General features: G+C 45.4%; 1 protein-coding gene across 2 annotated transcripts in view; it reads right to left on the bottom strand.

The window, feature by feature from the left end:
• Positions 1-16367, bottom strand: part of LOC129495480 (apoptosis regulator Bcl-2) — a 171298-nt gene that overhangs the window by 29868 nt on the left and 125063 nt on the right. Inside the window, exon 3 of one of the 2 annotated variants that reach the window (XM_055303019.1) lies at positions 2516-3416. The exons of the other annotated variant lie outside the window; for it this stretch is intronic. Within the exon in view, the coding sequence (XP_055158994.1) occupies positions 3351-3416 (66 nt within the window). The 3' untranslated portion in view covers positions 2516-3350. Of the gene's footprint in view, positions 1-2515; positions 3417-16367 lie in introns of those variants that run through there. 2 annotated transcript variants of the gene reach the window in all.

Consider the following 16367-nt stretch of genomic DNA (forward strand, 5'->3'; position numbering starts at 1 on the left):
TTTTATCTTCTCTCACTTATTATATTGTAACTCTGTGCATGGTGTAAAGGTCACACCTGTGTTTATACACCATATGCCATCAAAATACCGTGAAGAGAACACTATGTGGTCTCTATCAGAAGATCAAAAAAAGAAGGGGTGAGGCAGGCTTTGCTCCTAAGTCGGGGCCATTCGGTCCTTCTCAAACACTGACACAGGCCTGTGTCCACTGTGGCTACCAGCAGTTGACTTCTGGGTGAAGCACACACTGTTTATTGACAGAGAAACAAATAGACACCTGTCCGGTTTCAGGGTGACGAGGGAGTTTCCAGTCTGGATATGACAAAACTTTTACCCTGTACCCAAACATTCTTTTCTTTTATTTTTAAAGCCAAAATTAGAAAGAAAACAAACATATAGAGGGCTCAGTGTAGCAGGAAAAAGAAACTCAAAAGGCAAGACGTTTCACAAGAAAAGCTTCCACTGGGTCTAAACTCACCTGGCCTCGTACCTAGGGTTCCTGGGAGGAGGCAACAGGCTGTGTGTTCCAGCGGCCTGGGAGGCTGGCTGTCCTCAGAGCTCCCAGGTAGGAGGTCTCCCCAGTTTCCCACGCTGGAGCAGTGGAGAGGAAGTCAGAGAGAGAGCTGCTGGAGGAGTATTTTTCTTGTCTAACCTAGCGGTGCCTTGAGGTGTAATTAATAAGTAACAGCCAAGAGCAAGTCTGCAGTGAAGGCCTTAGCACGCAGCTTCCGTCTGTCAGTGCAGAAATAACCCGATACTGTTTACCTGGCCACCCAATGACCTGACCCTAGCAGGGGCTCTGCTAATTAGCATAGTCCCTCGAAGCCCAACCTTGGGGACTGGTTGTCACACGCTGTTCCTCACATTCCAAGCATCAGTTTGTGCTGGGCCCTCCAAGCGCCCCCGGGCAGACTGCCAGCCAGTCCTGGGAGCAGCAAGACTGCCTTTCCTCCAAGGACCCCTTCCACCTGCTGGCCCCATGCTGGCCCCACGCTGGCCCTGTCCACCTGCGGGCACCTCCGACGTGAGCCTGTCCCCACACCAGAAGGCCAGGCCTACAACCATCTTCAATAAGGCATCCTCTGAAGCTATGTGGGGGGAAAAAGCATTTTGCTTTCCAATAAGCTGGCATTGCACTGACTTGAAAATAGCTCAATCGGCTCTGATTAAGCCAGGCTGTAATCGGAGCCGATCAAGCACATTGACACAAAATGCCAATAGAATATTTATACGGCTGCCCGTTTGCCCACCATACGGGCAGCAGTGAGTCATTAAGTCATGTGAGAGGCATCGGTTTATAAAAGATCCCAGATAAGTTAATTATTTCGAGTCATGTGAATATAAATGCATGCTCAGCTGATCTACTTTAAAACAGAGCACCTATATGGGGCCCTTGACCCTCAAGCAGTGCCAATCAGGTGTGCATCTCTCAGCCACGTCCAGGCAGCCCAATGGCTCTGCAGAGAGCTGGGATCATGCTTAAGTAAACCAGAGGCAGGGCCGGGCAGAGTGATTTTCACCAAACTCACAAAAATACAACTGAAAGAGAACTGTTCTTAAGAAAGACTCATGTACCATAAAAGGGGAATTTCCAGAAGCCTCTGATATTAGCAATTTGCCCTTCCATTCCCTTCCTCTCTAGTTTCAAGATGAGATGATGACAAAAGAACAACTTTCAGAAAAAGAAAAAAAAAAAAAACAAACACGAAACTCTGTATACAAACCTGTAAACTGACACAGTATAATTTGTGGGAATTTCCGCACCTGCTCTGATTTGCCATGAAGAAGAGGAAAGGCAAGGGTACCTTTGCCCCCACTCGCCCACGTTCAGATATAATCATTAACTCTGTTTTCTTGCTTTAAAATACATATCCCTATTCAGGGAGTACAAGTTTTCTTCTTCTTGTTGGGCAAAAGCAGTTTTTCCAAAGTAAGTTCCGAAGTGGATGTTTTTAGAAGCAGAGGGAACTGGCAATTTTCTTAAAACCAGCACAAGTGTGGATATTTCTCCTTTCGATTTCCAGTTTTACAGAGGCATTTAGGGCCAACACACACTGGCTAATTTCAGTAGAATGTTCCAGGGAGAGGGAGAGCACTCCACCTGAGGGGGCGAGTGGTCATTTATTGGGCATTCACTTCTTGAAGGCCTGGGATATTAGGTACCATGGGGGAATCATATTTGGGAAACAGAAGACAAAATCCAATTGAATAGGGAAATGAACCAAACAAAAATGGACATAAAGATTAAAAAAAAAAAAACAAAAAAAACCCAACCCACATATGAAAACACAGACGCATGCACAAGCCAGCTGTGGTGTCTATAAGCTGGGCTGAATGTGCTCACCTTGCAAAGATCGCCCACATGATGGGGACAGTCCACATAGATGCATTTTTTAGTTTCTGCTGGTGGACCCTGATGGGATCATTTACATCACACCCGCTTTTTATTTTTTCTAAACTCAAGCCACTTTATTAGTTTAAAAATTCCCATCAAGGTATAATTTACATTCAGCAAAATGAACATGTTTTCTGAGTACCGTCTGATGAATTTTGACAAAAGCATATACCCCCAGAACCCACTCCCCTATCAAGATATGGAACATTTCCATCCTCCCAGAAAGATCCCTTGAAGCCACTTTGTTTTTAAATTATTTGCATCTGAATGTTTTTGCGTGGAGATTATCAAAGCCAAATGTGTGGGAAGAAAGGCTAATCATCAATCATCTACTACAAACACAGGTAGTGAAGGTTCTGAGGACAGCGTGTGAGCCTGCACAGACACGTTTGCAGGGATGGGTGCTTTTATTAAATGCCAAGGGGCTTTTCAGGGACAGGCACACAGGCCCCTCTCGGCAACCTGGCCGGCGCTTGATCATGTAACACATTGCATGGGTTTTTCTGGTTTTGTTCTTTAGGCATCGGGGTTTACATGTTTAGAAAGAGGGAAGTTGAGGCTGAGTAGTCAAATCTACCAGAGTCTCAAAGGAGCAAATGCTCTCTGATTAGGAGGGTGCAAGCACGGCTCAGAGCACAGCACTCCTTTCCAAAATTCTGTTGCAACATCATAAGGGGAGTTCACATGACCAGGCAAATTAGAAATTTTCTTAACATTTCCTGTTTCCCAAATTTCAGAGACCAGCAGGGAATGTCTGGCCCAGGGTAAGGGACAGTGCTTTGACATGGCGTTGCTCTGCTGGCCTGTCCAAGCGGGGAGGGGCTGGGCCGGGAGCAAAACCAAGGCTCGGTGTACTTCCTTTGGGGTGGTAGTGGGGGGCACCCTTGCTCCAGTGAACCGAACTTCTGGCAGAGGGGCCAGAAGTGGAACCAGATGGAGCAGGAACCAGGAACCTCTACTCCTCTGGGTGTTCGTGTCTCACGAGAGGCCGAGCTACTTCTTGGACGTTCAGGTTGCAGGTCTTCAAAGCAAAAACAGAATAAAAAACATCCTAAAATATTATGCAGGAAGTAGTTTTTTTTTAATCACTTTTCCAAAATGGTACCCTGAGGTAATCCTTTCTTAAATCCCCCAGCAATCAAAACAATGTGGTTGCAAAAGTTTACAACTTTAAAACCTTTCAAAGGTCACCTCCCTGCCTCACACCCTCTCGCCTAAGAGCATAACGGATATTTTGAGTCACATGTATTGTTCTTTGTTCATTTGCATTTGGTGAAATCCCTCCTTTGGACCAATTTAGCAAGCGGTGCCTTGGGCTCCCTTGGTGATTGTTCTCTTGTCTTGTCTATACATATTTTTATGTCAAAAAAATTTAGACTCCCAACAGAAAAACTGGGGGTGCAATCTTTGTCCCTTCTACTTCTTTCTGCTCAGATGGTTTTTCCATCTTGCTTGGTCTGGAATTCCTTCCTTTTCACAACAAACTAAACCTTTCAAGACTCAGATGAAGTCTTCATACTTCATGATCGCCGTTAGACCTTTCTGTCCTTGGCCTCTCCCTACCTGACCTCTTGTTGAAGGGACATACTTGTCCATACTTCAGGCTCACTTAGTTTGGTCCCCACCGTGGGACAGAGTCACTGAAGGCCTTTATCAAGAGTTCTGGTGCCAATTACAAAGAAATACTGGCTAACTTGAAAATCTACCCTAAGCACCTACTGCCCCCCCAGACAGGGGTTTCCACTGATGGAGATTCTCCAAATATAACATTATGGCAAAGAGCCTCGGGCCCGGCACCCCTTATTCCCACCAGATGCAGCGTGCACGCCAGCTGTCACGGGAGGCCCGAGTGCTTTATGAGGCTCACTCCCCCGGCTCCGTGTGTAAGCCAACGGCGCTGGCTTTTAGAAACATATTTCTTGCTCTATGAGTAATTTAAAAGTGAGTCATGCTCAGTTTCACCAGCCGGTACATGTGACCCACAGCGCTGGTTAAGTGTATCTATAGATGTGTAAACCAAAGCAGTTCTTAGAACACAGATTTCCCCCCTCCCACGTGCTGTTTATTCCCCTTCGCTTCGCAGGGGCTGAGCGATATGATACAGATGAGCTGCTGGGTGCTGCTTGCTCCTTACTCAGGCCCGGGATGGGCCCTGCAGCGGAAACAAGGCCCAGCATCCAGCGAGACAAAATAAAAGGTCCCGAGGAGGAAAGAGGCAGGCGAACGACCCAATAAACTTATTTTGTATTTGCAGACTCTCAAGAAGCTCTGAGAAAAGCCCATAAAAATCTAATACGATGAAGATCCACATAAACAAAAATTACTCTGAGGTCTGGTTCTTTCTGTCCCTGTAGATTTTAGACCTAAAGACGTAGAGCTCGCTCGGTCTCGCTCTCTCTCTCTCTTTCTCCCCCTACACACACACACACACACACACACACACACACACACATGCACATGCATGCACACAACCCACTGGATCTTCACTTCTAAAACAGAAAAACATTCCTGGGGTCTGCTGTGGTCTGACTTGCTAACTCCCATATATTAACATGCTTTTATTTCTCCAGCTTGTCTTTATTCTCCTATCACTGGAGAAGGTGCAAGGCCCAGCTCAGGGACATGACTGTGGCAGGAAGGACGTCGGGTGACACAGCTGCCCAGCACTCTAGATAGTGTTTCCTACCTCCTTCTCACTTCCTTTTTTCTATTAAACCAAATCTAAAAACTCCTTTGCCTGCTATCTTACCAGTACGGCTCCTCCACTCCTGCGATACTTCATTATGCCCGCTCCCCCGGTTCTATTTTGCTACTGGTTATCTAATAGTCCCGCTTCCTCAGTTTGATGGCAAGCTTTCTGAGGAGGGGAGGGAGGAACTCTACTCTGCATATCCCCATAGTGCCTAGCCCGCAGCACTGGGCAAGTCGAGCTTCCAGATTAAAAGAAAGAATATTATCTTATTTTTGCCAAAAAAATACTAGGCAAGGTCTGCCTAATTTTTAGCCCTCTGTTAAATGTGGCTGCATGCCAGCTGAAAGGCAGGCTTTCCTGCTCATCCTAGTCGGAGGCTGTGTGGAGAGGAATAAATGCATGGACTCCTCAACAAAATGACAAATACAGGCAGTAAGAGGCCTTTATGTGGCTCCATGTACAAGCATCGATTTAGGCATTTAACAAACATCAATTCACCTGAACTTCATTTGGACCCAAGGAAGTCGGTAGTGTTATCATCCTCACTTTGCTCACGGAAGAGACAGAGGCAGAGTAGGTAACTAATAGGTAAAAAGTGGCCAAGCTGGATTCGAACACAGGCCACATGGGTGTGCTCCTGGAGGCTGCATTCCTGCTCCTGCTCTGTGCTTCAGCAGCCTGTCCTCTACACGGATACCTTGTTGCACTTACGTGTACTAAAAGCCACCATCACTCAAGGCCCATGTAAAGAGAAGTAATGATTAGATGTCCTCTACCATGGAAACTTCAAAAAGAAGTATGGCACAACGGGAGCTAAACAGCATCTTCTTTGAAGTGCAGGGAGACCACTCCACCAGTCCATCCTGGGACCCTACAAAATGGGGCTACCCAAGCTCTGTGGAAATACCAGGTTCAAACCCCTGGAAAACCTGGAGGTAGGATCCCCCTTCAGACCAATATTACTTATACACCCAATAGAGTCTTCCCAAATCTGTAATTTCTCAACACAGAAACTCAATACGGCCCAACTCATAGCTGCAGTTGGATTTGTTTACTGTGTCTTAAATATGATCTTGCAAGGCCACACATGGCAGGTTTGAGAACTCCAGATTAGGTACAAGAAGAAAAACCTCATCCTGGTGGTCAAATCATGGCAGGAAATGATGCCACCAGCAATTATTCATGTATTAGCAGTTGCTTAAGTACCATAAGGCTTTTAGGGGAAAAGATTGGGAGGTAGTGGTTGGAAATGCAGCCCCATTATTAATGTAGTCAAGCTATTCAGCTGGATTCAATAAAGCAAAAAGCCCTGCCCAGACCAGTGTCTGTAGTTGAAGATGCTAAGAGCTGGGTTTTTTTTTTTTTTAATCTGGCTTTATTGAATCCAGGCTTTATACACAGCATTCCTTCTTTCCGAATGGCTGAAAAACCATCCCATGCATTTTAAGCCACTGGAGAGGAAATGGATTTAAGTTGTGTGAAGAAAGCACAGTCAGATTTAAGGGAGAGAATCTCATAATGTTCAAGGCGATCAAAACCTTGGTAGGTCTCTGGATATATTGTCAAGATGGGTTGTGAAATCCTCTTATCAATTCAGCTCAGGTTAAAAACCATGACGGGGAGCCTACTGCGTGCCTGGCCGCATGCAGGTCCTGCGGGACCCCCGAGCATAGCCAGGTGAACAAAATGCAACCCCTGTTGCTGAGGATCCCTCCCCCACCCCGGCCGGGGAAGGAAGCAGGAGTTCACACTGACTAGCACCAGCAGACCTGTTCCGGATCGGATGAACATCATTTGGTATCTCTGTGTGTCTGTCCCTCTCTGCAGACTTGCTACTGTCACTTTTCATGTCTCTGGCTCTGTCTTCATTGTTTTAGGACTGTTTTGTTCCCATCTCCCAGACCCCAAGCCTCAGACCTCTCTGGCCTGGGTAGCCCACAGGCATCTTCTGTGTTTATCCCTCCAACCACATCCTTGGCCAGCTGCTGCTGCTGCCTCCACTCCCCTGCTCAGTGGCCCAATTTACACTGCTCAGCAATGCCGAGAGACCTTTCTGATCCCCCTCTCTCTTGCATAGTTGGCTGCAGAACCTGACAAGAAGCCATGAGAGGAGTCTATTCCTTGGCTGAAGGCATCAGGCCAATGTGCATCATATTCACCTGCTCAACATTTCCTGAACACCAAGAGCCCCAGTACAGAGGGCGAGTAAAGAAGAATTTGGTAAGACTCTGCACCTCTCCTCCCCCAGGACTTTATGATCTACTGAAGGAATAAAAACGACCTCAGCCCAAGGGAAAGCACAGATAAGCTATATGACAATGTTAAAAACAGTAATGACTCCCAGGAAGGGTCTGATTGGTCCAGTTACTAGCAAAAACCAAGGCCCCAGATGGGCAGAGTCCTCGTGTCAGATCACCTTACCGGCTGTACTGTTTACCTATGAGCAAGTCCCTTGCCAGGGGCCTTAATCCAACATGGGTTATGGATGCGCTTGGAGCCCCACAAGACACAGTGCCTGGCCCCTAGTGTGAAGAGCTGGTCAGCCTCTGCAGAAAGGGTCTGCGCTGTGGTGGGCACTCAGGGCTTTATACACAGCCCAATAAAGTGCCCCAGAGAGAGAAAGCTAATGATAAGAGGGATGCCAAGAAGTGCTGAGGAGGCGAGAGACAGCTCTGAGGGAAGGAGAAGAATATTCTTTAGATGAGGAGAAACATGGCTGAACCTTGGATTGGGCCTTGAAAGATGAGAGGATTTGGATCTGGGAAGAGATGGGGGTCACTCCAAACAATTAGCTGCCAGGAGCTCTGGAGGGGCAGGGCTGATACATGCATAACTTGCCTGGCTGAGGGAGGCAATCAAACACTGGAGGTCCCTGGGGAGTGATGTCCCTAGTGTCATACTCTGTCACTTTCCATTGCCCTAAAATCCCCACAAAGTCACACCATGCCTGCAGCTCCCATTCCCTTCACAGCGACCCTTCCAGACTAGGACCTTGGTGACACCCAGGACTTCCCAGCAAGCCTAAATAAGTTAGCAGCTGGCCTTTTCCCAGTTCCCTTAACTTCCCCTGATGGCATTGGGAGCTGGTGTTTGCACTCCTACACCTCTTGTCAGCCATTGTGTGTCAACAGTAGAAAGAGAGCCAGACAACACAACATACTTGGTGACAGAGAATACAGAGACGATGCACTGGCTGGGAACATTTGCATAAGGTACACTAATAGTCACTGACCCAGAAGACACCCTGCAGTGTGTCACACCAGCTCTCACTGGCCAAGACCATGCAATAGCACCCAGGTCATGGAAAATGTATATGTATAAACAGTGAATTCAAATGAAATATGTTCGGGGGAAATAATTTCAGAGCCAAATAGCATTATAATGAACCGGCGTTCTTAGAAAGGTGTCAGAGATAAGTATTAACAAATCCTTCCAATCCTGGGCAGATTATATAATCATATTGACTTTGAGCGTTACAGTTTATGGAGGGGGGAATGGGACACTGGATAGGTTAAGTTTGGGTGGGAAAAAGTTAAGGATTGAAGCATTAGGATTGATGCACTCCTTCAAGGATTTGAATTTATTTATCGTATTGGTTGACCAACTTAGCTCGCTCCCTCCCTGCCTCCCCTTTCCTTCCTTCCTTCTTCCTTCCCTTCCACGGAGCTAGGCACTGGGCTAGATGCTGAGACTACCCACAAGAATAAGATAGGACCCCTGCCTTATGAAGCTCACATTTCAGCCAGGGAGATCGACGGCCAACAAATTCTCATGTTGCAACACAATAAGGTGCTAGGGATGATAGAGGTATGTGGAAAGTGCTCTAGGAGCATGAAGGAGGGTTTCAAATGGGTTTCCTCTGGCATATAATTCTGTAATAAATATTTCTCGTATGTCCCACTGGTTGGACATTATCTAACTTTCATGGTTATTTTTTCTCTCTCTGCCTCCCTCTGTCTCTCATTCCCTTCGCACTATCTGTTACCTCCCTCTATCTATCTATCTATCTATCTATCTATCTATCTATCTATCTATCTATCTATCATGTATCTCTGGAACATTTTAGATCACACAACTTTCTAAGACAGGTTCCTCTTCCTGCTGCTGGGACAGCCTCGCTACCAAAGATCATTTTGCCAAAGTGAAAGTTGACAAAGGGAGTTTGCAGTTCACTCTCTGCAGGTCTTAAGACAGGATTGTTCTCGTCTAGCTGGGATGGTTGGGTGGTTTTGCCTAAAGGCAGCAGGACCGACCAGAGGACTTTTCAAGGGCACGCTTCTTTCCCTCATTGCCAGGAAACCTGTAAATCTCTTTGGACCCCAGCAGCTGCTACCCTTTCAGTCCTGGGCCTGGCTGCCCAGGCCAAAGGCTGAGGTGAGGGTACATTTCCATAGTCTTAGAGGTCATTGTTGCAGCTGGCTACTGTTCTAAGAGAGACTGCCAACTCTGCACTGAGAATCACACCAGGGTTATAATCATCCATAACTGACATCAAGAGCCAAAAATCCATGAAATGCTTGAACTCAGAATTTTGTTATGTAGCTTGCATTTTCTAATGCCCTAAAGCTTCTGATCTGTTTCCAATTGGAGGGAAATGTAAACAGCTCCGCTCACTGGTAAATTTGGCCTCTGTAGCATAAATTTCCAAAGGTTCCCTCATATTCTGTTGAGTAAAAAGTCCTCCCGGAATGTCAGAACTTTTTAGGTGGTCTGCATATCCATGGGAAGAGGAAAGGTAATCTGAGGATGGTATCTAGAAACACTGTGGACCAATGGTTACTGCGCTTTCTCTACCAGAACCCAAACCAAACAGCTGAATGTAAACACCATTTCATACACACTGAGCAGGCTTTATTTGGGGACCTTAACTTTCTTTGCTTTGAACTGTTTATTGACTCAAGAACAGTGAATCAATAGGCCTGATTCTGAAATCAGGCATTCAGGAAATGTTCTGATTTGCCTTTTGTGCATTCTTAAAGTCGGACAAGGGCCTCATGGGCTACAGGCATAGGCGGGCACCCAGTGAAGTCTAGGGACATTCATTCCCTAATTGATTCCATGGTGGGTTTCTGTGAAGCTGTCAGAAGCAACCAGCCCTTGTTTTCTAAATTAATTTTTTAGACTTTATTTTTTTATTCATGAGAGACACAGAGAAAGAGAGAGGCAGAGACATAGGCCGAGGGACAAGTAGGCTCCCTGCAGGGAGCCCGATACAGGACTCGATCCCAGGACCCCAGGACCACAACCTGAGCCGATGGCAGATGCTCAACCACTGGGCCACCCAAAAGTCCCTGTTTTGTAAATTAAATGCAGACAAGAGTTGCATTTTCTTTTAGTGATAGATACCAGTGCACATCAGCAAGGTAATTTTAATCCTCTTTTAAATTTCATCTTTGGGGAGAACAGTGATGATCTGTTTTATATTCCTTCACATTCTTCAATGTAAACTCATATAATCAATAGCTATATTATGATTATAATCACCGGAGAGGAAGCCTGACGTGGTGGCTAAGAACACAAACATGGGGCTCACCCTGGGTCAGTCACAAAGTAGGGCGTGATCTTAGGCAGGGTGCTAAATGTGTCTCTGTGCCTCAGTTTCTTCATCTGTAAAGTGAGGATGATGACAGGACCTACCTCATTCCGTCCTTGTGAGGATTAAGTGAGTTATTACATGTACTACGCTTAATGTAATATCTGGATCATGGTAAGTACTCTGTGTTGGCTATTAATATTATTATCAAGAATCAAGAACTCACAGAACTAATCACAAACGAGCAGATGAGGCAGCAACCGGGAACCTAGGTTTTAAATGGCATGCAGCTGGAATGGGGCCCGTGCACAGGAAGTGCTCGATGTTCGCAATTCATACTTTGGGCACCTGGGCCCTACTTTTATTTTGAATTATTGTTCACAACCTTCGCTTCCCCTGGCACAGCTCTATGGAACCACATTACATTTTGCCTCCACTCTGCCACCTGTGGTGTTCAGGGAGAAAAGGCCCAGCCCCCGGCCCCACGTGGGAGGGAATCCTCCACTAACACCGTGAGACCCACAGTCATTTTGGAATAGGTGACAGGTAAGGCAGGTTCCTTTCTGGAGTCTTCCCTTGCTTCTTTGTCCTGCTACACGTTTTCCCTTCCATCCTCTTCAAATCTTGAAGCCACCCGCATCTCTGGAAACCTTCGTTCACTCATACTTCTATTCTGTACATAATGAAACAGGTACAGATGATAACGTGAAAGGAGGTATGAAATCCATCGGACTAGTCATGGAAGGTCACTGTGTTGCTGTTGGCAGTTGGCTCAGCATCGGTACAGAGAGAATTGTACCAATCAGGTCCCTTCTTCTAAGAACTTAGAATCAGAGGACAACCCTTTCATCAGAAACTTTTGCTAACAGCCTTTTTTGGGAGAAGATTAGAAAATGATTAAGTCACCCTTCGGATGTTAATAACATATTATAAACTGAATTTCTGTGGGCTTTTCTGTTAATGTTTTCTTCTATTCTGAATTCAGAGTGAACTTTTTTTTTTTTGTCTCAGCCTAAAAACCCTGTTTTGCCGATGTCTTCACAGCCAAGTGGGATGTGGCCCTCCCACCCTGCCAACAGTTAGAGTTTACTATACTTCTCAAGATTCAGTCCCCATGCCAGCCTAATGAGGTTTAAAAAAAAAAAAGGGCAGACACCTTAATTTCAAAGATCTGGCCTTTTAAAATTTTTAGGAAATAAAAGGATTTAAATAGCCTGCTAATACATTTCATAGTGTCTGCCTGCAATAGTTACCACGTGGTGAACGAGCCTGATTCATGGCCGAAGTTTAGCAGGTTAGGATATTCTGAGAAATTCAGATAAAGTGTAATGAAAATGCTTCGCAACTGAGGTCCCAACAGGGTTCAGGAGGCTTGCAAGAGAAAAGCACTTATAATCGCGAGATGAGAAGGGATGCCACTCGCAACAACCAACAGATTGATAACGTCACTTATTCTTGTACAAGACTAGTTAGGAAGGGCAGCCCGGGTGGCTCAGTGGTTTAGCACCGCCTTCAGCCCAGGGTCTGATCCTGGAGACCCGGGATTGGGTCCCACATCGGGCTCCCTTCGTGGAGCCTGCTTCTCCCTCTGCCTGTGTCTCTGCCCCTCTCTCTGTGTCTCTCATGAATAACTAAATAAAATCTTTAAAAAAAAAAAAAAGACTAGTTAGGAGCACTCACAAAAGAGCTATCCAACGCCACAGGCCAAAATGAAACTAGAAAACCGTCAAGAAGAACTATAGATGGCAAACATGCTTCAAATTATAGGAGATAGCGATAATAAATATAAGTAATAAAACAAAAATTTTAACCGACCTATCGTTGCGCGGACACATAAAGGCACAGATTATTCCAACTGGATATTATTTATTCGTTCACAAGTATTACCCCCCACACTCATCTGTTCACTGAGCAAGGACAACACAGACATTAAAGATGCTCAGGGTGTTTGACCCCGCAGAACTAACTGGTGAGATGGATCTTGCTTTTTAAGCAAAATATTATTTTCCCACCTCAGATCTTCAGGGGGTCGAGGATCCTACCCTCAGAGTCAAGATCAAAATAAGAAGTGATGAATTTTAAACCATTAGTTCTACCTGAAAATTTAAGAAGTCTCCTATGAGATCCTGAAGGCAGAGAAGTCTATCTTTAAGGAGCGTGGATGAGGCTGGACTCAGCATTTGTTCTCTCTTGGCTTGTCTTTCCTTCACGTGCACCACGATCTATCTGCCTGTCCACTGGCTCTGCACAGGATGTTTATAAATAGTGATTACAAACGGAGGGAAAAAAGGCAGCGTGTCATCTAGCGTACAAACACCTTTCAAAACAACAGAAAGTTTAGTTCCCACGTAAAAGTCATTATCAGTTCTTCTCTTTGTTTTTATTTCCGAAAGAAAGTCATACACCTAGGGATCGAGAAAAAATTCTGTTGCTGCCTGTATCTTACCAGCTCACCATTAAAACAGCGGAATGCCAAAAACACCAATTCTACCTAAATGCTTTGGGTGTTACTTCTTTAAACATGTTTGTTTTCTTAGTTAAGCTAAAAATATTTTCCCTTGGCGTTTCTGAAGGGACAGTTAGGCTAAAATAAAAATAAAAATAAATGACATGTTTAAAAAGTTATATTCATCAGACCTGGGACAGAGCACAGCAAATGGGTGGAGGAAATGAATGTGAGGACCTGTGTGGTAGCTTTCCTATTTTGGTTGCCCTAAATAGATGTGGAAAAACCAATTGAGAGAAAAAAAGTATATCTCCACCCTGTACCAGTGAGGAATGAAAAAAACATTTACTCATATTGGAGTTAAGCTTCGAAATAAATTAATGCACGTCCACATAATAATTTTCCTGTTATTATATATCAAACCCTGCTCCTATGAACTATAATAATGACACGAAACCACTTTTCTGTACCAGACCTTTTTATCATTGGGTACAGTCTTGACAAAATGAGCTGAGAAATTTCAGGGAGTGGTGATTATAAAGAAATATTTATGGTCGAATATTGACTATAATAAAATTTGACTTGCAGTTTCTTTTTAAGTGAGAAAAACACAATGAGAATCTTAGCAAAGAAAGGGACATGAGACCTAGGGTTTTTGCCCGTGCGTTAACAAAAACCCTTTATTAGGAAATTTCAGCTTTAGAGAATTCATAAATTCCCTGAAAATAGTAGGCTAAATTTCCTGTATTTGTGAATTTTTCTGGGGAGAAGCCACATAGCTTTAATTCAATTCTCAAAGAGACACTGATATGAGTATTTATTGTATACACACATTTAATTTTAATTTTGTGGAATTCCATTAAGAACCACAGAGCCCACCCCTTTTAAAAATGTTTATTGTCTGCCATTTCACCTAAGATCTCGCACTGAACCACAAACCAAAGGGAGACCTTGGCATTCTACAGAAGCCTGCCATGCTGTGTCCAGAGTCACCTTCCTCAAATACAACCTTCTTCATTTGAATGCCTGACAAGAGCGGTCCTGCCGTCACCTTCCAAGGCTTAAATACGTTTCATTCCCTGGATCTTCAGGAAGCCAAGTCACCAGCACTCATGGAAAATACCGGGTAAGAATGTTTAAGCTTCAGAGTTGCAGTAATTCTCCTTTGTTGAGCCTCATAGAATATAAGCCAATTTGAAGATTATTAATTTGTCAGTTGATGAAAAAAAATGTATACGGGGAATGTATTTTTAAGTTTGACTCAGAGAAGGCAGCTACCCAAATGCCATAGTTAAGCTAGCTAACAGTGTGCTATTCTATCTGCAAACTCTTTCACACAAATTATTTCCAGGAGTCGAATTCAAAGTATTTAACAGCCAGCATGGTATGCACCCGGGCCAATCAGAGCAGACTTCAGCTCGCTGTAAACAACTGGCACAGCTGTGCTGGGCCATCCCAGGTGACTTCCAGTCCCGGTTAGTTTATTTGAGGTCCCAAATGGTGCTAAACCTGTTTTGCCAATGTGATGAAGCAGAAACTCAAAGGCGAGGAAGCTGGGCTTGGAGAAGTTGAGGGGTGGCCCGAACCATCTGGCTACTAAAACTATGATTTATATTTAATTCTTTTTAATAATTTCTAGTCCTCTGATTCTCGTTATTGTCTTTTATTTCCTAAAGTATGTTTTAGATACTTATTTTAGATTTAGATGTGTTTTGGATTCTGATAACTTCATTGCTGTATAAGCCTCATGAGTCTGTTTCTCTGGAGATTAGAGAGAGGAGAGATTCAAAGCAGATTCTCTGACCCCTGCTCCCCACGCCTCCTGCTTTGCAAGTGTCCAGAAATGTTCTTGGGGAGCCTGGCTTGCCTGGCACCCATGCCACATGAGACAATGAAGCTACTGGGATCAGTCAGCAGTCTACTGACTTAGACACACCTTCAGAGCCTGAGGGACAGGTGACCCCTGCTCTCAACCTCTCTACGGGGCTTGCACGTCTCAAAGCAGGGTGACCTGGGGGCTGGTCAGTGGCGCCAGCTTCACCAGGATCCTTCGAAGCTTGAGACATGGGAGGCACTCATACCGGAGATGGGACTTAGTATGATGGGAAGGGAGGTGACAGTTGTGAGTGGCACTTTCAAGCAAAGGTAAAGCTAAAAAATCATCTCGGCTCCAACTACTGCCACGATCGTTTGGTTGTGTACCTTCCCAGATGAGGCATCCAGTTTGCTCCTGTCAGCATTCTGCACGGTCCACCGGCAGGAGATTACTTTATTAGGATGGAGAGCAATGGCGGGAACCAAATCGACTGTATAGAGAACCCCTGCAATAAAATCGCTTGCAGACTAATCAGCGTTTTCCATGATGATGAGACCCAGCCTGAGAAAAGTAGGTCTGTCTCTCATCCTTCCTTCACACCCCTCTGACACTAGAGACCCACTGAGTAGGTGAAGCATGCTTAGGGGGCCCATGTGGGTGGTCAGGCACCTGGGGACCAGGGTTCTAGAACCTTCCTGCTGTCGCTGATAACAGGAAGTTTTTCTGCCTTGCAGTGTCCAGTGTGAGGAAGTGCTTGCTCAGGAAATGTTTGCTGATTGAATGAGTAAGTCAAGGAGTAAGTGAAATAACTAGTGGATGAGTTAGTGAAGGAGTGAGTGAGCAGTAGGTATGTCCAAGGACAGGAATACCCAGACTTCAGTTGATTGCTGGGACCTCTCAGATACCAAACATGCCTTTCCTAAGGGCAGATGAAGTGCTAACTCTTCAGCCATACTTCTGCAGCGCCCACCTAATTCCCCTCTACCAGCCTGCCTCGCCAGAATGAACACTTGACCAAAAAACCCCCCAAAACTAACCTGGGGCCTGTGATTGCAGGCACAGGCCCTCCCACTCTGTGGCTGTTTGCCAGAGGGTCTCCTTGCAGTTCTCTGAGCATCCGCCCTGAGCCCTGCACCATCACGCTGTCCACTCAGCCCGGAGAGCCCCATCTTCTTCCTTCCCAACGCCCATCTTAGGAGACCATGGACGAGTTCCATGCAGCCCCACAGGCCCACTTCACCGTGCTTCTGGCGTCCACCTCCCCAGGCATTTGTGGAAGACTGCCTGAGACTGGAACGTTGGCTCATGCTTCAAACTGGATTTGGACCTCCCCAGTGTCAGAGAACCTAGTACCAGGCCGGACAGATGGCTATTTGTGGATGGCTAACAAAGACTGAGTGGCAAGTTAAGCTTTTCCCTTCAAGTGTTTTGGCTTTTACGTTTTTAATGACCCTCAGGAAACAGAGCCCTGGACTCTGGGGTAAG

This window comes from Nyctereutes procyonoides, unplaced genomic scaffold (assembly GCF_905146905.1).
Source record: "Nyctereutes procyonoides isolate TBG_1078 unplaced genomic scaffold, NYPRO_anot_genome, whole genome shotgun sequence".
Classification (NCBI taxonomy): domain Eukaryota; kingdom Metazoa; phylum Chordata; class Mammalia; order Carnivora; family Canidae; genus Nyctereutes; species Nyctereutes procyonoides.